This window comes from Esox lucius, chromosome 11 (assembly GCF_011004845.1).
Source record: "Esox lucius isolate fEsoLuc1 chromosome 11, fEsoLuc1.pri, whole genome shotgun sequence".
Taxonomy (NCBI): Eukaryota; Metazoa; Chordata; class Actinopteri; order Esociformes; family Esocidae; genus Esox; species Esox lucius.
In genome coordinates this window covers 17,781,654-17,805,459 of record NC_047579.1, presented here as the reverse complement: position 1 = coordinate 17,805,459, position 23,806 = coordinate 17,781,654, and the positions used below count along the sequence as shown (strand labels likewise).

Here is a 23,806-nt window from a genome sequence, read left to right as displayed (position 1 = left end):
CTTTAATCAAAATAAAAGTAAGGGTTCTGGTACTGATTTGTTTAGATGATGAATGGATGTTTTTAATGTCTGTATGTCAAGACTCCATTGATGCTGCTTCTCAGTTTTCTGGAAGTGACGTTGGTGAAGCATATGATATTAGCAAACTCTAAAGTTCCATTATTAAATTGAACAAATATGCAAAATACGTACAGTACAAGAATGTGAATGTTTGTAAGTGGAGTGTCTTCAGGTACTTGAACCTATGAAATTAGAGATTATAAAGTGCCCTCAATAGTTGGGACAGACATTATCATTTACCTAGTACCTATTTTTGCTCGATTACAAGATTAATATGTGGCATAAATTCAGAATGTCAACCTTCATTTCTGTCTGTTCCAATACATGTTAAAACCACCAAAAAATAACAGTACTTTCAAAGTTTCATTCCCTTATTTTATGTGAGCCTATGTATTGGAACATTTGGCCCACAGGTGTTTCAAAATGATCAGGTGTTTCCTGTTTTATTGATTGTTCACTAATAAAACAGCTGTGAATGTGTAGTCACAGTTCTATTCTTTTGCTTTTGACTTTGGAGGCTGCGTTTGGTGTCAGTAGAAATAATGCAACAGGAAGACCACAGCTGTCTATGAAAGAAAAGCATGCGATTTGAATGCTTAAAGACAAGAAAACTCAATTAGAGCCATAGAAGAAATAGCTAAATCAATGAATTACTCTAGTTAACAGGTTACATCTTCAGTGGTGTATAATTACGAATAATTATAATCATGATATATTTACTCACTACTAGTGAAGTTTTTGTCAATGTTTTACTAGAGTGTGTCCTACGGAACACACCATGGTAACAGTGAAAAATCATTTTGTGTTTGACACAGGGATCATCTGACACAGAGACACTGAAGAATCATCAAAAATAAACCCAAACCCTGGATAGAGGGGCTCAGTGAATGTGGTGTTGAATGTGTACAGGTGGGTCAGTGTGTCAGAGACGCTGTAGAAGGACAGAGTGCCGGCTGGCCAGTCCAGATACACTCCTACTCTGTGCGAGGGGGTGACAGATATCTCAGTACTCTTATCATTGTGAGCGGCTGAGAAACTGTCACAATTACAGTCGTCATTACAGAACAGCCTCCAGGAAATGTCATTGTATCCAAGCCTACAGTCGTCACCCTCTCCTTTCCTGCTGATTCCTTTATATGTCACGGCTATTTCAACCCCATCCCCACTCCACTCTACCTCCCAGTAACAGCGTCCAGACAGACCCTCTCTACACAACACCTGTTGATAGTCCTCAAATCTCTCCGGGTGATCAGGATACTGCTGATCCTCTAACCCACATGTCACCTTTCTGTTCTCCTCAGACAGACAAAGGTCTCTGTTAATTGTGTTTAGGTCCAGTGTGAGATCACAGGCATCTGATGGATGAGAACAAGACAAAATATTACACATCATCATCATTTATATTACACAAAAATGTATTCTTAGATACTGGATATTATAATACAGCCAATGCATTCTGTAACACACATATAGGAAAAGTAATACATAGCCATGCACTTTAACATACAGACATGCATTCACACAAACACACAGGCATCTATCCAATGACCAGGACATCTTTATTCACTCCCCTATTTCTTTATCTACCCATCTATCTCTCCATCCTCCTTTCTATGTATCACCCTATCCTTCTTTATATTTGTACATATTCTCTCTTGATCCTTTTTATTTATTTAATTGTCATTTAACAAAGAAAGTCACTTGAGAACCAAGTCTCCTTTCCAAGGTTGACCTGGCCAGAGGCATTTAATTCAGGACCAGAGTACACAGAAAATCATAACTAATGTAAGATATTATCATAAATAAAAATAGACAACTAAACATTAAATTAAATCAACAAGATCTGCTTATTATATTTTGGATTTCAAGCTTAAAAGGGCCAAATTATATTTCTTACTGTACTACCAGCACAAATAGAGACAAATGACCAGAAGACATTTGCAGTTATTGTTTTAAGCTATTTTTTTCTAATATTTTTTCCAAAGAAATGTTCAGTGCCTGAGTCCCCATTAAAACATTCTTGTCGGTTCGTCTGTTAGCATTGACTTGTAGTCTACTCATACTCGCTTTAGACAGCCGCAGTACTATTCCCCCACCCTAAACCACCCTGGACTTGCTAATACTAGCCTTCCAATGATGTGGGATTACAGGTTAATGTAACGAGAGGTTTAAAGACAGGTGATTGTGGCTGAGATCATCATGGCAATTATGTCATAAAAAAGGGCTCCATATCATCCAACCCAGCGGACTTGTATGGGTCCAAAGTGACTCCTGCACCTCATTTACTAATAATAGCCTAAAGGAGAAATGTGGAGTGAGCCGAGGTTGAGCTCTGGATGAAGTAAAAGGTAGAGTACAGGCAGTAGTGGTTGCTAGTAGCAAAAAGTGCTTGTCAGAGGGGCCCTTGGAGGCCAAATCTATGCACTGGGCTCGGTTGCACCAAATGGACTTAAGAAAGTTGAGTGTAGCTACATCCTATGTTGTGTTTAGAATTGCCTTCTATTGCACCAAATAAAAATAAGACCAGTCATAGATAAGTATGTCATAAGCAATGTGCATTCATGAGATATGCAGATTCTTGGTGATAGTTTTTAGGCAGCACTCTTTGCTTGGTAACAATCCATATCTACAAATAACAAATGCGGGAAAACTAGCTAATATTTCAGGCCCAATGGAGACAAAGGAATTAGGAAAACCATAGACTTGTGGATTTGTGGACATTGGTCATATCTCTCACCATCTTCAGAAATGCCCCATTTGATAAAAATATTGGCGCAACTAGAGTCTGTAACGCTAAGGATAATGCATGGTTTGTATCCAACACAAGCCAACTGCAGCGAGAACGCAACTACAATTTCAAACAGATCACACCGGCTAAAGCAGGACCACTCAAAACACTCCCTGTCTATTGCTGTACAGTTGTATGCAAACATGTGGGCAGATAGCGAGACAGAAAATTCCAAAATCAAGAATAGAAAGACTAATAGAGTCTAAACTAAACATGGAGAAGCTGCACTTATATGCTGTACACAACTGGAATAAACTACCAGAAGATCTTAGAAGTGCCTCAAACGTATCCATTTTTAAATCCTATGTTTTTATCACGTTTTTATAATTCACATTTTCTATTATTATGATGTTTTCATTTGTTTTGATGTATTGTTTTGAGTATTTGTTGTTGTTGTATTTTTATGTGTATATATATATATTTTTTTTTTCCTTTCTTAGTAAAGCACATTGAATTGCTTCAATGTATGGATTGTGCTATATAAATAAACTTGCTTGCTTGCTTGCTAATAGCTGTCTACAGAAAACTTTTGGAAGGAGTTATATCTGCCAAAGGATGTGTTACCATGTACTATGTTAGAGGGTGCCCAAACTTTTGCACATGCTATTTTGACTTTTGTTCACTGCAAATAAATCATAGTCCTGTATAAAATGTCGCACTTTGTACCATTTAGAGGTAAGGTCAACTTCTGTTTACAGAAAGATTCATTGATAAAGATTAATTGACTCTTATAATCTTCCCCCAGCACAGCCAGAAGAGGACTGGCCACCCTTTAGAGTCCAGATCCTCTCTAGGTTACTTGCTAATTTTCGACCCTACAAGGGAGATTTTCCTAGCAGCTGTGCATTAACTGTTGTAGTTTGCTCTTTGGGGTTCCAGGCTGGGTGGCTGTAAAATAACTTTATGACAACTGCTGATGTAAAAATGTCTTCATAAATAAATTAGATTTTAGTTTTTTCAAAATAACATTGCTATGAAGAATAGGGATTGATGGAGGTGGAGGATTTTCTCAACCAAAAGGTACACTGTGCCAGCTGGCTATTAGGCGTCAAATCTACCAAGCTCATTAAGGGTGGTGCAAATGATATAATTCTAAAGTCTGACATGGAGCGCAACTTGTGCACGACCTGTGTACGACTAGCTGTTGCAACATGTTTGAACTTGATTAGCTCAGAGAGGTTCCTAATTAAACCAGGGGCTGTAACAGGAGCCTAGTCTAACCCCCACTATCTCTATCTACCCTTTCTCAATTTACCTACCCTCCCTCTATCCTGTCTCCCCACCCCTCTTTCTCTAGCCCACTCTATGTACTCCCTTCTCTCTATAGTACTCTCTTTCTACACACTTATCTAGCTAGCACTCTCCATCTACCTTCCCTCTCACTACCTACCTCCACAACCTCTCCACTCCCCTCTCTCTCTAACATTCTCTCTACCCCCAACCGCCTCTCTTCAAACACAAACAAAGTCAAAAAGTAAAAAGCAAGAAAAAAACATTCACATTTTCGGGGTCCTGATTTCAAACAGCACTCTCCGCCATGGTCCATACTGTAAGAAAAACAGAAGAGCACAGTCATTATGTTTATGAGAGACTATAGTGATGTATATAGATGCTTCAGTCTCAAAAATTCTGGATAAAGTCTGTCATGCAGCTCGTTTTTTACTGGTTTCAAACATCATTGTTTTTTTATACCTTTCGGTTGGCTGGGACTCCCTGACTACCAGAAGGACCAGACAAGGGTTTATGTGTGTATACAGTGGGGAGAACAAGTATTTGATACACTGCCGATATTCAGGTTTTCCTACTTACAAAGCATGTAGAGTTCTGTCATTTTTATCATAGGTATCCCTCAACTGTGAGAGACGGAATCTAAAACAGAAAATCACACTGCATGATTTTTAAATAATAAATTTGCATTTTATTGCATGACATAAGCATTTGATCACCTACCAACCAGTAAGAATTCTGGCTTTCACAGACCTGTTAGGTTTTCTTTAGGAAGCCCTCCTGTTCTCCTCTCATTACCTGTATTAACTGTACCTGTTTGAACTTGTTACCTGTATAAAAGACACCTGTCAGCACACTCAATCAAACAGACTCCAACCTCTCCACAATGGCCAAGACCAGAGAGCTGTGTAAGGACATCAGGGATTTAATAGTAGACCTGCACAAGGCTGGGATGGGCTACAGGACAATAGCAAAGCAGCTTGTTGAGAAGGCAACAACTGTTGGCACAATTATTAGAAAATGGAAGAAGTTCAAGATGATGGTCTGGATGATCCAGAGGAGGAACGGGAGATGGTCATGTGGTCTGATGAGACAAAATGTAGCTTTTTGGTCTATACTCCTTTCGCCGTGTTTGGAGGAAGAAGAAGGATGAGTACAACCCCAAGAACACCATCCCAACCGTGAAGCATAGAGGTGGAAACAACCTTCTTTGGGGATGCTTGTCTGCAAAGGGGACAGAACTACTGCACCGTATTTTTGTGAAGGATGGATGGGGCCATGTATCGCAAGATCTTGGCCAACAACCTCCTTCCCTCAGTAAGAGCATTGAGGATGGGTCGTGGCTGGGTCTTCCAGCATGACAACGACCCAAAACACACAGCCAGGGCAACTAAGGAGTGGCTCTGTAAGAAGTATCTCAAGGTCCTGGAGTGGCCTAGCCAGTCTCCAGACCTGAACCCAATAGAAAATCTTTGAAAGGGAGCTGAAAGTCCGTATTGACCAGCGACAGCCCCGAAACCTGAAGGACCTGAAAAAGGTCTGTATGGAGGAGTGGGCCAAAATCCCTGCTGCAGTGTGTGCAAACCTGGTCAAGAACTACAGGAAACGTATGATCTCTGTAATTGCAAACAAAGGTTTCTGTACCAAATATTAAGTTCTGTTTTTCTGATATATCAAATACTTGTGATGTCATGCAATAAAATGCTAATTAATTATGTAAAAATCATACAATGTGATTTTCTGGAGAATTTTATTCCGTCACTCACAGTTGAAGAGTACCTATGATAATACAGAGTTCTACATGCTTTGTGGAAGTATTTGAAGTGTGGAAACCTTCAAATACTTGTTCTCCCCACTGTAGATGTGTCCCTTTCTAATTCAAGTCCAATTCATGGAATTAAATACAGGTGGAGTCCAATCAAGTTGTAGAAACATTGAAATGATGATCAATGGAGACAGAATTCACTTGAGTTTAATTTGGAATTTCATAGCAAAGGGTCTGAATATCTATGTAAATGTTATATAATTCGGCTTACATTTTTTTATGTATTTAAAAAAAGAAGTCTTAATGATTTTGCTTGGAGTGTATTCCATACGGAAAGAAAATCTACTTTAAATCAATCTTATATACATTTGTTAAATGTATTTAAGTGTTTAAAATTGTCCACTTTAATATATTTATTAACAACCAAATGCCTATGTGAATTGGCGTTTGAGTATGCAATTAAAATAAAACTGCCATTTTGAAAGCTACACCCACCATAACTTTTCCTAAATAGGCGTATATTGCATTGTTCCGTTGTCAGGTGCTAATCACCCCTCACTGAAAGCATGATGTCAGGGGATAAATGCGTGAAACTCCCAGATGATTAAGAGAGTCTTGGTTGAATTTGAATGAATACAAATTAAATACAAGATTTTCATGACAATTCAACAATTTAATTAGGCTATTATTGAATCATAATTTAATTTTCTCTGCTTATTTTACTGAAGAGTAAGATTCTACAAATTAGGCTATTAGGCTAAATAAGTATTTACAAAAAGAAATACCAACAATCACCAATTATCAATTCAACAATTCTATTACACTAGCAGACCATATAAAAGAATCACATCACTCTGAGTAAGACGCCAGTTGGGCGTCGAAAGTTCATTCACCTTTGTTTTAATATTTATACTTTTATGGATTTAAAGATGGTCACAGAGATTGATTCCTGCCTATTTTGTTGACTGCTACAACTACTCCTTGCCTTGTACTAGGCCTTTTGGGTAGTTTTCCATGGCAAGTACGTTTGTTAAACTTATTAAGCCGTTACTGTTTTTATTAGGAGAGAAAAACTAAATCACATACACATCCTATCATCTCTCTTTGAATTTCCTCTGCTTATTTCACTGAACAGTAAGTTTCTGGTTAGATGCGAACTGCATTTCAAAACAAATTATGCATTAGGATTTGTTGAGGATAGAAACATCCCTGGCTAAAACCTACGTTATAGTAAGCCTAAAATAAAACTTTATACAGTTAAATTGCGACTATTTCTGGTGCATTTTCATAGTATGCATCCGTGCATGCTTTTTGGGTCAGGACAGACAAAAACTTTGCTGGCTACAACCTTCAGTAGCTACGTTATAGTTAGCCTAAAATAAAACTGTTGACAATTATATTGGGACAATTTCTGGCGGAAGTACGCATTTGTCTATGCTTTTTGGGACAATATAGGCTAGATCAAAACCCCTTGGATTCTCTAGTCTTTTCAATTGACAAAAAGTTAGTTATCGTCACCTATATTAATAGTTAATGTATCAATGTCATTCACCAATGAAAGAAAAACTAACTTTGTTGTGCCATGAAATTAAATAGCTTTGGCAGTGCAATCTTCAGTCTCCCTAACTATTGCAGAACTTCTTATGACTATTCCATTTAATAAGTTAATAGATACTAGTAAGCCTGTTACTGACTAATAAGCTGTTAAAATAGACAGTGGCAAAAGCCATACAGTTCATAGATGCTATTTGGGGTGGAGGTAAACTTAAAAGTAAACTTTAGTCTGTTTAACACAAAGGTAATGCTGTCTAGTGAAATATTCAAACTTGGCGTGATGTTAATGCTTGACAAAATGATCTAATGTTATCAAGACACACACAAACCTATAGCACTGTGGTGTAGTGGCTAAAGACACAGCCTCCCAGGTTGGATTCCAGTGAGTGCAACAACATTCTTCACTTTTAATTGCGGGCTGGCTGAACTAGGTTTGCCTGGTTCCATTTCGGATTCTTTATAATCTAAACATTATTTTTTGTGTGCAATAGGTGAGTGTGGATACCCTTGACCAAATGACAAGACTGTACTCTGTAAAAGGAGGTACTCATTGCTGGCCTGTTGCGTTGTTCTACAACCTTTCAGACACGGCTGCTGTCAATGCACACATGCTGTACAAGGAATGTCTCAATAAGACAAATGGCAGGAGATATTTCATAATTGATCTGGCATGTGAGCTTCGTAAAAACTATATGAACACCAAGAAAGCCAAGAAGCAAGCCACCAAGAAGGCAGCACGTCCCACTCTTCCTCTTCCCAAGCCTGTGTCAAGTCTCCAAGTGCACACGGAACAAGACCAATGAGAACTGTGTGCAGTGCAACCAGTCTTTTTTGTTTGCCAGTCTTGCTCACACAAACCCCTGAATCAAATGACTTTTCTATATTTTATCAAAAAGTCAATTCAATTATTCATTTAGGCTACTGTAAATAATCCTTTAATCATCCTTTTACTCTCCTAATCGAATTTACAAATACAATTCATTTAATAATACACTGCAATATTTGTACTTTAATAGAATGCCGTGAAGGGCATTTATAAGCTGTGGTAATGGAATCTGGTGTGCGTAATGATGGAAGTCCTGGGTGATGTGATGAGGAACAGGTGTGTGTAATACTAGACAGTCTTGGGTGTTCCGTGAATACGGAGCTAGCAGCCAGACACTTGCGTGAACACGGGAGGCACTGTAACAGTGAAGGCTACTGTAAATCATCCTTTCTTTATTTATCACAGGTATCGTTTTTATCAAGCAGCTGTGCTTTAGATCTATGTACGGCTTTTCATGCGGATATCCTCAGATCAGCGCAAACTGGTCGCCAATGTCGGTTATTTTACCTTGTACATTATCAAAATGAAAACTAAAATCTATCGGATTAATTTTTAAATAATTAAATGTTTGCAGGGCCTAACAAACGAATGAAAATGCTATAGTCTGTGTTCTTAGAAATAATAGTTTTTTTCATAAGATAAGACCTTTAATAAAAATACATTATTTGTATTTTTCCAAATTCAATAACCATTTAAAACAAACAAATTCAGTAATTTATTTTGATAACGACCCACTAGATAAACTGATGCTCTGGCTGGATGGTGATGCTGCGGAACAGAATGTCCACGCTAATAGGGCCGTAAGCGAATGATGAGAAACGGCGTTCAGCTCTGGCTGTTAATGATATTCTGAAAGTCTTGGTGGTTCTAGTGTTAAAAATCTATTTTATACTGAATAAATTTTAAAATGTATGAATATATACAACATTTAGTTCTTCCCCAAAGCAGGTTGTACAATTTCACCATATTTTCAACTTGATCATTACTTCATACTGATTAATGCAAACCCTTTATATACCGGAGTATCTCCAGTCTCGAGCGTGGATCCTCCAGTAAAGCAGAGAGCAGTCTGACTCCCGAGTCTCCAGGGTGATTGTAGCTCAGATCCAGCTCTTTCAGGTGTGAAGGGTTTAACTTCAGAGCTGAGACCAGAAAAGCACATCCTTTCTCTGTGACCAGACAGCCTGACAGCCTAAAGAGAGAGAGATAAAACAGCTGTCTAGGTTGGTGTACAGGTGTCAATTTCCTACCATGTTGGTGACGGTACATTTATACTGACACAAAAATGTTCATGAAACACTTGAAACACCATAAGGAAAAGGTCCTAGAATAGAGAGTAATGTTTACAATGTTTCAAGGTTTATTTGTAGAATCCACTGAACAACACAGCATCATCCTGAACAATTAAATTCTTATGACATGGCACCCGACAAACTATGTAGTGAGAGTTAAGAAGAGTATATAAGCAGAAAAATATAGCTAGATAGAAAATAATAATAAAAGCAAGAATATACAAAACACTGTACACTAGCAGCAATATAAAAAGAGTACTGTAAACTAGCATCATTCTGGGTAGGATTATTGATATACAGTGGATATAAAAAGTCTACAGAACCATGCTAAAATGCCAGATTCTTGTGATGTAAAAGAATGAGACAAAGATAAATCATGTCGGAACTTTATCCACATTTAATGTGACCTATCACATGAACAATTCAATTGAAAAACAAACTGAAATATTTGAGGGGGAAAAATTTAAATAAAAAACAATAACCTGATTGCAAAGGTGTGCAAACCCTTAAACTAATACTTTGTTGAACCACCAATTGATTTTATTACAGCACTTTTTGGTAAGGAGTTTACTAGCATGGCACACATTGACGTGGCAATATTTGCCCACCCCTCTTTGCAAAAGCACTCCAAATATGTCAGATTGCGAGGACATCTCCTGTGCACAGCCCTCTTCAGATCACCCCACAGATGTTCAATTGGATTCAGGTCTGGGCTCTGGCAGGGCCATTCCATGTGTTGGATTTGGATGTGTGCTTTGGGTCGTTGTTGTGCTGAAAGGTGAATTTCCTTTTCATCTTCAGCTTTCTAATGGACGCCTGAAGGTTCTGTGCCAAAATTGCCTGGTAATTGGAACTGTTCATAATTCCATCAACCCTGACTAAAGCCCCCGTTCCAGCTGAAGAACAACAGCCCCAAAGCATGATACTGCCACCACCATGCTTCACTGTAGGTATGGTGTTCTTTGGATGATATTGAGTGTTGTTTTTGCGTCAAACATACCTTTTGGAATTATGGCCAAAAAGGTCAACCTTGGTTTCATCAGACCATACACATTTTCCCACATGCTTTTCGGGGACTTGATGCTTTATTTTGCAAACTTCAAACAGGCTTGGATGTTTTTCTTTATAAGAAAATGCTTCTGTCTTGCTAATGTTTATGAAGAATTGTCACATAGCACGCAGCCAGTAATTGCCAGAAATACCTGCAGTTCCTAGAATGTTGCTGCAGGCTTCTTGGAAGCCTCGCTGAACAGTTTTCTTCTTGTCTTTTCATCAATTTTGGAGGGACTTCGAGTTCTTGGTAATGTCTCTGTTGTGCCATATTTTCTCCACTTGATGATGACTGTCTTCACTGTGTTCCATGGTATATCTAATGCTTTGGAAAAAAATTTTTACCCTTCTTCTGACTGATATCTTTCAATAATGAGATCCCTCTGATGCTGTGGAAGCTCTCTGCGGACCATAGCTTTTGCTCTGACATGCAACTAAGAAAATGTCTGGAAAATTCTACTAGAACAACTGTCAGAGTCACTTTAAATGATGGCAGGTGTGTAATGACTTCTATTTAACCTGAGCCACATCCCCAGTTATAAGAGGGTGTACACACTTATGCAACCAGGTTATTGTAAGGTTTTTATTTTTCATTTTTCCCCCTCAAAGATTTCAGTTTGTTTTTCAATTGAATTGTTCACATTATAGCCCAAATAAAGAGTGGAAAAAGTTCTGACATTATTTATACTTTGTCTCATTCTTTTACATCACAAAACCCTCACATTTTAACAGGGGTGAGTAGACTTTTTATATCCATTGTAGCAGGAATGCATGGGTCAGTAGCTAGCCTGCTCAGTGCATCCACGTGAAATTCTCCTTTAATTGCCATTTTCACCTGTGTGTGTCACCTTCATTCAATGGTATGTCAACTTTTGATCAGGGCCATTTGGGTGATTTCTGTTCTCATTATGATTTCAAAAGGAGCCAAACTATGTGATAATAAATGGCTTCCATAAAAAAAAGACATTATCTTTTGCATTATCTTATTTTTAAAATCATTGCCAAAATTTCACAAATTCAGTCAGGATATGCACATTTATGAGCCCAACCGTATTGCAGAATTGCCTTTCAGTACCTTCAAACTACATGTTTTCATACTTCAAATCTTTCAAACTTTCAGGTTTATTTTGCTAAACTATTAACAACACACATTCCAGCTGTACATACCCCAGTGTGTGTAGTTGACAGTTTGGATCCTCAAGTCCAGCAGAGAGCAGTATAACACCTGAGTCTTGCAGGTCATTGTCTTTCATGTCCAGTTGTTTCAGCTGTGAGTTGAGGGAACGCAGGACAGAAGCCAGATCTGAACAGCAACCCTCTGTCAGACCACAATGGCCAAGTCTAAAGAACAGAAATACACATGGTTAATAAATGTTCAAAAAATACATATAACTTCAACTCCAGATAGTTGACTCACACAAGAGTCTGTAAGTTACAGAGTGGACCGGTTAGTCCAGCAGAGAGAAGCTCCACTCCTCGGTCTTCAAGGTGATTGTAGCTGAGGTCCAGTTTTTTCAGGGGGAAGTTGGGTGTCTGCAAGGCTGAGGCCAGAGTCTGACTGGATATATATGTGAGGTTACAGCCAGCCAGTCTGGAGACAGGACATAATCTGTTAGATATACAAAGCATTCAGAACAACACTATTATTCAAATAAATGTATGAATTCGCCCCCATTGGACTTCTCCGCATTTTATTGTGTTACAAGAGGAAATCAACATTGATTAAAATAAAAATGTCTGCCCATGATCAAGGTAAGTGTCCTTAATTTTAAAGAGAAAAATACAATCAGGAATCAGGATTTTCAACACTATACGGACGGCTGATCTGTTTAAGTGCTTCACATGACTTCAGGTTAAATACACCAATCTTTGGGAGGTCCCACAGTTGATTAGTACAATTCTTCCCCAAAAATACATCATGAAGAAACATTTAAAGCAAATCAGAAATTTGGTTCTTGAAGAGCAGCAGTGGTGGGATATCAGAAACTTTTTACGGCATTGAATAGCCCCCAAAGGACAGTAAAGTCCATTCTTAAGAAATGGAGAGCATATGGCACAATTGTGAATCTGTCTAGAACAGACTGCCTCAAAACTGAGTGTACGAGCGAGAAGCAACCCTATATCTCAAGAATTACGTACTCTGGGAACTATTGTAAAAACCGCGGTTACGTTCTATACCAACATATCTAGTTGCCATTACGTCGGTCAAGAATGTTATATATGTAGAATATATATAACATATATGTGTATTGAAATAATTCAATATTTTTTTATGATTTCACCTATCCAAATAAGGCAATTTATGTAGGCCATCCCCAATCAACAACCCCACTCAAGCCAAATTAGTTGTTTTTAAAAGAATAATACAATACGCCGCATATTGAGAGCGCCGCGTGTGGCCATTCTAAATGTGGATTGATATATAACGTTCTTGACCGACGTAATGGCACTAGATATGTTGGCATAGAACGTAATTGTGTTATTTACAATAGTTCCCAGGGAATGTAATTCTTGAGATATACGGTAGGCGAGAAGGGCACTATGCAATTCTAAAACCACATTTCACTGTGACAACACCATCCCTCCCGTGAAGCATTGTGGTGGAAGCATTATGCTATGGGTACGCTTCTCAGCAGCAGGGACTGGGAGACTGATCAGGATTGAGGGAATGATGATTGGAGCAAAACACAGAAATGTCTTTGAAGAAGCACACAGGATCCGAGATTGGGGAGGAGATTAATCTTTCAGCACAAAAACGACACAAAGCGCACAACCGAGACAATGCTGGAGTGGCATTGGGACAAGTCTGTGAATGTCCTTGAGTGGCCCAGTCAATACTTGGACCTCAATCCAACTGAGAATATAGTTGAAAAAAAAGAGTTGAAAATTGCTGTCCTGTTGAAAATAGGGTTGCTGTTAGCATGGTAAATCAGCCTTTCTCTGACTTCCTCAGACTCTGCCCCAGGAAAATCATCTGTTTATTTTAGATAGCAGACAATCAATTGGAAATCTGAATTGGAGAGTAGTTCAGGTCATAGCACAAAAAATATGTTTCCCATTGCCATAAGGCTAGAAAAACAAACGTGTGTGTGTGTGTGTGTGTTACTGTAAATTGTTCTGGATAAAAGCGTCAGAAAAATTACAAAAACTGAATGTGAAGTTAATCCACTGATGAAGTCAATATGGCTCACACAAGTGTATGTATGTTGCAGAGTGGACTGCTTTGTCCAGCACAGAGCAGCTCCACTCCTCTGTCATTCAGGTGATTGCTGCTGAGGTCCAGTTCTCTCAGGGGGCAGTTTGGTATCTGCAGAACTGAGGCCAGAGTCTCACAGTATTTATATGTGAGGTTACAGTTATCTAGCCTGGACAGAGAAGAAAATATTTTAGATAAACAGTCTTCAGAATAATGGTACTATACATGTACATCCATACAATAACATAACTTACAGTGCTCTCTTGCAGGTTTTCACCAACGGCAGCAACCTCTGATAACCCTCCTTGAATGTCTTGTATGTCTTCATGTCAAATTCCTCCAGTACCTCCTCTGACATCAGTAACAGGTAGGCCAGGGCTGAACATATGTGAGGTTCTAGGTATGTTTCTGAAAGATTTCCTGATCGCAGCGAGGTCTGAATGTCTTCAACTAGAGAGTTGGTACCAAGTTCATTCAGACAGTGGAACAAGTTGATGATCTTTTCTGGTGAGGATTCCATCTTGAGCTTCTCTAAAATGTACTCAATTGTTCTCTTAACCTCTTCCTCATTACTCTGTGTTGTACTTCCTGTCTGTGTCAGAAGGCCTCGTAAGAGATTCTGATTGGTCTCCAGTGAGAGACCCAGAAAAAAGCGGAGGAACAGGTCCAGGTGTCCATTCTTACTCTTCAAGGCCTGGACTACTGCTTCCCTGTGTAAGTCAGATAACTTGTCCAACTTCCTAACTTTCTCATTAGGGGGGGAAACATGTTCCTCCTTGCCCAGGCAGGATTCTAGAGCATGTACTGCAGCTAGAAACTCCTGAATGCTCAGATGAACAAAGCTAAAGACCTTCTCTTGGCAAAACCCAGATTCTTCTTTAAAGATCTCTGTACACAGTGCTGAGTACTCTGACGCCTCTGTGACATCAATGCCACACTCTCTCAGATCCTCTTCATAAAATATCAGGTTGTTCTTCTGCAGTTGTTGGAAAGCCAGCTCTGACAGTTTCAGGATCATTTCTCTGTCAGATTGTGACAGTTCCTCTGGGTTTGTCTCTGTGGCTATGTTGTACTTCTTGTTCTTCGCACTGGTTTGGATGAGCAGGAAGTGTTCATACATCTGAGTCAGAGTTTTTGGGATTTCCTCTGCTTCTTTCAGCATCGTCTCAAGGACAGTGGCTGATATCCAACAGAAGACTGGTATGCGGCATCTGATGTGGAGGCTTCTGGATGTTTTTATGTGGTTGATTACTTCATTGGACCGATTCTGGTCTGTGATTTTCTTCCTGAAGTACTCCTCTTTCTGTGGTTCATTGAACCCTTGTATCTCTGTGACTTGGTCAACACAATCAATTGGGATGCGATTGGCTGCTGCAGGTCTTGTGGTTATCCAGAGGTGAGCAGAGGGAAGCAGATTCCTCTCGATAAGGTTTGTCAGCAACACATCCACTGAGGTTGGTTCTGTGACATCACAGCACTTCTTATTGTTTTTAAAGTCTAGAGGAAGTCGACACTCATCCAGACCATCAAAAATAAAAATAGTTTTGGCCTCACCGTCTTCAATGCTGTTAATCTCTTTTAACTCAGGAAAATACTGGGAAAGAAGTTGCATCAAACTACATTGTTCCTTTTTCAAGTTCAGATCACGAAAAGGGAGAGGAAATAAGAACTGAATGTGCTGATTGGCTTTTCCCTCTGCCCAGTCAAGGATGAACTTCTGCACAGAGACAGTTTTTCCAATTCCAGCAATTCCTTTAGTCATGTTTCTTAAACCTTTACCTTGGATGTGTTTGTCTGGTCCAGGTAAATGCATCAGAGGTGATTCTGACTCTTGTGATGAGGCAGCCCTGCTTACAGCTTCAGATTCAGTGTGACTCTGAGCCATGAATCCAGGGTTCAGTTCCCACTTCTGATGTTGCTTTAGTGGCTTGAAGATGTCATTGCATGTGATTTGGGCATCTGGTGTGGTTTCCCACCTGGATGCCATCTCAATCTGCTTCACCTCATGTTCGTTACTGAATTCTCCACTTTCACCCATTGTGATGTAGAGCTCTGTGTAGATGTCCTTTAAGAGAGTTTGGTTTCCATGTTTTCCAATTCCTTCACATAGTATTTCATACTTCTGTTTCAGTTTAGCCTTAATGTCTTGTTGAACTCTCAGTAGAGTTTGACCTATAGAAAAATAATTAGATTTTTATTAGTAGCATCAAACTATAAAATTAATGTTAAATTCACTGACAACCTTTTAATAAAAAAATTGATTAGAAGGATCTGCTATTAAAAAGGCCTGTAAATTAATAGAGAATAATGTGGGTGTGAGTGTGCCTTTCTGTGGAGAGAGAAGAGGGGACCAATGCCTCAAAGATGAGTCTGTAAGCGGTAGAGATACTTTCATCATTCTCTTCCTTTCTCCCCTTCCCCTCTCACCATCATCCTTGCTCTTTATCCTTTAATAAACTATTAGAGCTTTGGATTCCTTTTTCTGGTTGCTTGTCTGACCACTGCGTCACATTCAGTTTGGACGTTGACCAGTTTATTTGGATTTGATTCAGCTGTACCTCTTCCTCTTGCACTGTCCATTATTCCAAGCTAATGTACAGAACGTTGGGGTTTATTCCTTACGTATACCACCTCTGTGAAACATGGTGGAGATGGTGTTATGTTAATGTTTACTACCACCACCTTTTTAGAGACCAAGTTTTCCTTTTCTTTTTTTTACATGCCTCCTATTCACAATAATAATCTAATGAATTAATTAATCTACCTATATACACATACATTCAAACAGAAGTACATCCACATACATAAATACATATGTAAATGAATACATTAATAAAGATCTACATGTCTACAAATATACTTTCACATACAAGACACACACACATTTATGAATAAACATAATAACAATATTTCTTCAAATAATGATGTACCCCCCCCCCCCACACACACACACACCCACATACATAGAATATTGAAATCTCTGTATGTTAAAGAAAAAAAGCTATGAGCTTACTACCAGCCTTGTTCCTTGACTAACATCATAAAATCTCACTGTTCATAATTCCAGTGATATAACCTCTAAAAGATACTGAATCCACTGATTAAATGGGAGCTTACATTTTGAGGTGGTACTGACTCCCAAAAGTAGTCTTCTCTGTCCATTGAATGACTCAAGGATCTATTATCATTTATTAACATAACATATGCAAGGCACTGAATATTTAAATGAAATGTGTGACTTTCTGCCAAAAACATCTTACTGAAGGACATTCCCACATCACATGAAGAAACGACCTGTAGGATATTCCCACATCACATGAAAAAAAGACCTGTAGGATATTCCCACATCACATGAAGAAACGACCTGTAGGATATTCCCACATCACATGTGGATTGCAGGATGCCAAGGTGACATTATTCCATATAACATATCAATTTAAACATTGTTCCGCAACATTTAGATCTGTACACCATATTGTCTTAATGGCTAGTTCAGAATATGAGCTTTAAAGAATCTGCTTCAATATTACAGAAATGTGTTTGTTTTATTGCACAATTACTTTATTAATAAATCCTATTAGGAGATGAATAGGTTACTGGAATTCCCAAGAGATTCTACATACCAGCATACAGTGGGGAGAACAAAGATTTGTTGCCAAAATCGTAAAAAAAAAAATACGCAAAACATGAACCATATGCATGAAATTAGATCTGTGAACGTACAAACTCCCTGTTATGATGACGGACAAATATATTTTGCTTGTACAAATTAGGTTTACAATTCTAAAATCCAGCTTCACAATCTGGAGTTTTGGCAGTTTCATCTCATCCTCCCAAAAAACGCAACCGAAACTTTCCGAGGTGAATGCCAATAACAAGCAGAGGCAGTGTGACCAACAGGAAATCAGGGAAACTGGAAATAGGTATCCTGCAAGATATCATTTTAAAAGTCTCTTCTTTCTTCATGTATGCATAGTGAATGCTGATTTTCATGTGCGTAAGTGCTCTTTGTGCATAGGTTTCATGTGTAATAAAAATCACATGAACTTATATTAATCGTATTATTGTGTAGGCCTGAACACATACATACATACATCTTCTTCCGCTTATCCGGGGCCGGATAGCGGGGGCAGCAGTCTAAGCAGAGATGCCCAGACTTCCCTCTCCCCAGACACTTCCTCCAGCTCTTCCGGGGGGACACCGAGGCGGCCAGCCGGGAGGCATAGTCCCTCCAGCGTGTTCTAGGCCTTCCCGGGGGTCTCCTCCCGATGGGACGGGACCAGAACACCTTCCCAGGAAGGCGTTCCGGAGGCATCCGAAACAGATGCCCAAGCCACCTCAGCTGACCCCTCTCGATGTGGAGAAGCAGCGGCTCTACTCTGAGCTCCTCCCGGGTGACCGAGATCTCTAAGGGATCGCCCAGCCACCCTGCGGAGAAAGCTCATTTCGGCCGCCTGTATCCGGAATCTTGTCCTTTCGGTCATGACCCAAAGCTCATGACCATAGGTGAGAGTAGGAACGTAGATTGACCAGTAAATCGAGAGCTTCGCCTTACGGCTCAGCTCTTTCTTCACCACGACAGACCGATACATCGACCGCATTACTGCAGAAGCTGCACCGATCCATCTGTCAATCTCCCGTTCCATCCTTCCCTCACTCGTGAACAAGACCCACAGATACTTAAACTCCTCCATTTGAGGCAGGCACTCTCCACCAACCTGAAGGGGGCAAGCCACCCTTTTCCAACTGAGGACCATGGCCTCGGATTTGGAGGTACTGATTCTCATCCCCACCGCTTCACACTTGGCTGCAAACCGTCCCAGTGCATGCTGAAGGTCCTGGTTTGAAGGGGCCACCACGACAATATCATCTTCAAAGAGCAGAGACGAAATTGTGTGGTCCCCAAACCTGACACCCTCCGGCCCCTGGCTGCGCCTAGAAATTCTGTCCATAAAAATTACGAACAGAACCGGTGACAAAGGGCAGCCCTGCCGGAGTCCAACATGCACTGGGAACAAGTCTGACTCATTGCCGGCAATGTGGACCAAGCTTCTGCTTCGGTCGTACAGGGACCTGACAGCCCTTAGCAAAGGACCCTGGACCCCATATTCCCGAAGCACCCTCCACAGGATGCCGCGAGGGACACAGTCAAATGCCTTCTCCAAATCCACAAAACACATGTTGGGCAAACTCCCATGAACCCTCCAGCACCTCGTAGAGGGTATAGAGCTGGTCCAGTGTTCCACGGCCCGGATGAAAACCACACTGTTCCTCCTGAATCCGAGGTTCTACTATCGGCCGCATTCTCCTCTCCAGTACCCTGGCATAGACTTTCCCGGGAAGGCTGAGAAGTGTCATCCCCCTATAGTTGGAACACACCCTCCGGTCCCCCTTCTTAAAAAGAGGGACCACCACCCCGGTCTGCCATCCCAGAGGCACTGTCCCCGACCGCCACACGATGTTGCACAGGCGTGTCAACCAAGACTGCCCCACAACATGCAGAGACTTGAGGTACTCAGGGCGGATCTCAAACACCCCCGGTGCCTTGCCACCGAGGAGTTTCTTGACTACCTCTGTGACTTCAGCCCAGGTGATGGACGAGTTCACCTCTGAGCCCTCATCCTCTGCTTCCTCAATGGAAGACGTGACGGCGGGATTGAGGAGATCCTCAAAGTACTCCTTCCACCGCCCGACGACATCCCCAGTTGAGGTCAACAGCTGCCCACCTCTACTGTAAACAGCGTTGGTAGGGCACTGTTTCCCTCTCCTGAGGCGCCGGACGGTTTGCCAGAATCTCTTCGAGGCCAGCCGATAGTCCTTCTCCATGGCTTCACCGAACTCCTCCCAGGCCCGAGTTTTTGCCTCCACAACCACCCGGAATGCAGTCCGCTTGGCCTGCCGGTACGCGTCAGCTGCCTCAGGAGTCCCACAAGCCAACCAGGCCTGATAGGACTCCTTCTTCAGCTTGACGGCATCCCTTACTTCCGGTGTCCACCATCGGGTTCGGGGATTGCCGCCTCGACAGGCACCGGAGACCTTACGGCCACAGCTCCGAGCGGCCTCTTCGACAATGGCGGTGGAGAACATGGTCCACTCGGACTCAATATCTCTGGCCTAAACAGTTGGTCCCAAATATTCAAACAGTGTTGCTTTATGTTTTTTTTTTGTTGCTGTATAATAAGAATTTGTTAAAATACTGAATAACTAAAACAAAATGTTAAGCAATTACTACAGATGTTCCAGGCCACATACAGCCATCATAAATAGCATGGACAGATGGACAAATAGCACATGCCAGACTAATATTTAAAGAAATCACTTTTTTGCAGCTCAGAAAGATATTCTGTGCAATGGTATACCGTGTCCTTGTCAAGAATACTAATGCCTAAATGCTTGAAAACCTACTGGTGTAATGTTGTTAAGCAGCCTTAAAAATAACAGCTATGGACTTTTATTTTAAACATGATATCCGGAAATGGCAACTCTATGGTTGAACCCGGGGCTAGTGGTCCAATTTATTGTTGCAAGCTTTACAGTTTCAAAGAGCTATGTTCAGGTCTTATCTTTGCATATGCCATATTACAAACAACAGTTTGTACGTAGAAAAAGTATTTGTAAACAAATAAATTGTGACGTAAAGTAAGAACTGAACGTGTGGAAAGTCGTAAAAGGGTGTTTGTACGTTCTGACCTTTTTTACGATCATACCAAGTTACCAATGTATTTTCTCACGATCCTAACAATACTTACGCTTAACCTTTTGGCAGATATCTAACTCCATAGTTTACCTCCACCACATATAACATCTATGAACAGCTTATTTGCTAGGCTTTTCCAGTATCTACTTACTTAGGAATAATCATAAGAATTGAGCAATTGGTAGCGAGACTGAAGATGAACTTTTCCATGCCAGAAACAGTCGCAATATTTTCTGATGTATCAAATACAATGCAATAAAATGCAAATCAATTATTTCAAAATCATACAATGTGATTTTCTGGATTTTTGTTTTAGATTCCGTCACTCACAGTTGAAGAGTACCGATGATAAAAATTACAGACTTCTACATGCTTTGTAAATGGGAAAACCTGCAAAATCGGCAGTGTATCAAATACTTATCCTCACCACTGTATGCCTCTAAACTCATTGAACGGTGCTTCATTGCAAAGCAGGACAGTTACCGCAAACACATTACAATAGCTACCTAGTGCTTGACTGGTCCAATCAATCACTCAACCTGAATCCAACTGAGACATTCCTTTAACATGTTGAAAACATCACTAAAGACCAAAAGGCCAGAACCAAGGAGGAGCCTAAGATAGCTGTAGTACAAGCCTGGGAGACAATTACCAGTGAAGATACACAGGATCTGATGTCTATGTTGAATAAATAAATAAAATCTCACCTTTTCTTGGTGTTGGTGTCACCCTGAAATCTCCACAATGGTCCATACTGTGGAAAAAGCAGAGGAGCAGTTGTTAGGTGAACTCTCTCTCCAGATGAACAGACGTTTGTTAGGTGACCTCTGCTGCTGTTGAAACAATATTGGCAAATATACTAAGTTGACATCTATGAAACAAATGTACAAATATGTAAAGAATGTGTTTAAAAAAAATATATATATATTGCTCCAGAAATTTTTTGGACCACTGCACCGTTTCTGTCCTTTCCAAAAAAGTCAAAAAGGAAGGTTTTGAGTGAGGAACAGAAGTGTTCAATTTGCAGTGGCGTCTTAATTTGAACTCTTCTGTTCTGCACTCAAAATCTGCAGTGGTGTCTTAATTTTTTCCAGAGCTGTATAGTTTTTTCACAATATGAATTTTCTCTGTGTACTTCACTGTTTGTTTAATCATTTGTGTACTTTTACCGCAGCACAATCGAGAGCATTCTGACTAACTACGCCACAGTGTGGTTTGGCAGTTGCTCCGTAGCCAACCGGAAGGCCCTACAACGCTGGTGAAAACCGCCCAGCACATCACTGGTACCCAGCTCCCAGCCATCACAGGGCACGCGGCATCATCAGGGACCCTTAACATCCAGGCCACAAACTGTTTGCCCTTCTCCCATCAGTCAGGCGATACAGGTCTCTTCGTTCCTGCACCAGCAGGCTCAGGAACATTTTCCTTCCATCTACTGTAACCCTGCTGAACACTGTGACCCATCACTAACCATCACTCGTTGACCATACCCACCCCTTGTAATATTGGACTCAGTCACTGCCTTGCAAGTCTGATAAGGAAGTTTTAGTTGTTACATATACACGCCAACTTCAGGAACCTCATTGCTGCTATCTCTGCATTTCAGTTGCATTTGCTACCCTACTCCTTCACCTTACCTCAAGTGCACATTCAGAATGCCAATTAGAATTGCCATTTGTACCTGCACCGCTATTTTTTCCACTTGTAACATACATTATATTTAATATTTGTAAATGTTCTGCCCTCTATTGCACATTTAGAATTGCCATTGTATCGCATTTGCATTTATTGCACATCTATACATTCCACTCGTAACATGCATCCTTGATACTTGTACATTTTTCTACCCTCTTCTATTTGCACTTCTGGTTAGACGCAAACTGCATTTCGTAGTGCTGTACTTGTACTTGTTCAATGGCAATAAAGCTGAATCTAATCCAATAAGTATGGATGACTCAATAATACAATCATGCAATAAATGTTCTTACCGATCTAAAAAGATAACGTTCTTCTATTATTTGAATGGTAAATATATTGATATTAAAATCACAATATAAGTGTACAGCATTGCGTTATACTATTAAGGTAAATTAGCAACCTAAGATTTGTAACTGTTAAAAATATTTGGAAACTTGCTAAAAAATATTTTCAAACTTGTAATCCTGTTTTGTTGTATAAACTTGTAACTGTATAGTTGTAATTGCATAATCAGTTTTGCAGTTGTAAAACAAGATGTGCAGACTAAATGTAAAAACACTCACAAAGTAACTATATTTTAGGAGTAATGAGACTGATTAATTACAATGGGTCTAATACAAAAAGGGTCAATGTAAGGCAGCATAAAAAAACATTGTGCGACAAACATTGTGTGAGCTGGGTATTTGCCATTTGCAAGTGCAATTAATGTGTTTCATGATTGCAAATATCAAGTTGCATTTCACATTGGCAAATGTAATTAAAGTAGTTTTAAGTTTAAGTTTTTTACAACTACAAAAAGGATTACAAGTTTTCAAACCTTTTTAACAGCTACAAACTAAACACAATTTTACCTTAATATTATTTGGCCTATTCTATTTCAAGCTACAAACAATTACTTCGTTGGACCTTTGTATTTTAATTGGCATTTGCTAGTAGAACATGTCGTTTGCGTGTGATCAACTGTATTTACATTAAAAGCTTCTTCTTTTTTTAAGTGTGTGCTGTCTCTTTAAGAAATCCGACCCTGTAACTGTCAGGGTAAGTAGAAGAGGGAGTAGGCAAACGTAGAAAGTAATGTCTACATTATTTAGTTTGCGATGGAGGAGGGAGTGAATTAATGAAGTTGTTCCCCATGACCTTCAAATTGTTTTGCGTATTGTCACAAAGTAGTCGGGTCAAGTAAATGGATGTTAGCGTCAGTGTACAGTATAAGCTAGCAGGAAACGTTAGCATATAGCTAGAATCTACGATATCTTGGCATGAAACGGTTTGCTAGCATTTGAACAGTTGGTGTTGCATTATTCAAATGTATTACCTAACCTCTGAGCAGTGGGGAGAAATACACTCTTTATTTCCTCTCTTCTGCGACCGTCTTCTGTTCTCTCACCAAATGGATCCTAAACAGAAACACTTTCACGTGTACTAGGAGGAGCAAGGAGGTCAGAATGACGCCATACCATAAAACTTAACCAGGAACAGACTGAAGACGAAATTATTAATGGAGGACCATAGGAGTAAATATTAAATACATATGCAATCAAATACATGATTTTACTTTAAACTAATTTACGAACCACGCTATTATGAAACTGTTTTCATTGTTACTTTTAAAAATAATTGTATAATGTATTATACATTTGTAATAAATGACAT

The 23,806-nt window shown here is 39.8% G+C and overlaps 1 protein-coding gene across 4 annotated transcripts; it reads right to left on the bottom strand.

Moving 5' to 3' along the window:
* LOC117595336 (NLR family CARD domain-containing protein 3-like) lies at window positions 1-23,739 on the bottom strand. Of its 4 annotated transcripts, none has more exons than XM_034295618.1 (10): window positions 23,469-23,739; window positions 21,163-21,209; window positions 16,186-16,391; window positions 14,013-15,930; window positions 13,754-13,927; window positions 11,980-12,153; window positions 11,730-11,903; window positions 9,239-9,412; window positions 4,349-4,395; window positions 1-1,415 (listed from the first exon to the last, which is right to left on the bottom strand). In XM_034295618.1, exons 4-10 carry the CDS (start codon window positions 15,794-15,796, stop codon window positions 856-858), a joined length of 3,087 nt encoding a protein of 1,028 aa, XP_034151509.1. In that variant the 5' UTR covers window positions 15,797-15,930; window positions 16,186-16,391; window positions 21,163-21,209; window positions 23,469-23,739; the 3' UTR covers window positions 1-855. The 4 variants fall into 4 exon arrangements, with proteins under 4 accessions (XP_034151509.1, XP_034151508.1, XP_034151507.1 ...); XM_034295617.1 differs by having other exon boundaries at window positions 23,474-23,739; XM_034295616.1 differs by lacking the exon at window positions 16,186-16,391.
* Window positions 23,740-23,806: the final 67 nt, after the last annotated feature.

Bases quoted from the DNA above. Each gene is read 5' to 3' on its own strand.
- LOC117595336 (XM_034295616.1), bottom strand. From the start codon at position 21,208: ATGGACCATTGTGGAGATTTCAGGGTGACACCAACACCAAGAAAAG. The intron at 12,154-13,753 runs GTGAGCCATATT...TCCTGTCTCCAG, and splicing joins TGCAACATACATACACTTGT to ACTGGCTGGCTGTAACCTCA. The intron at 4,396-9,238 runs GTATATAAAGGG...TTTTTCTTACAG, and splicing joins TCGAGACTGGAGATACTCCG to TATGGACCATGGCGGAGAGT.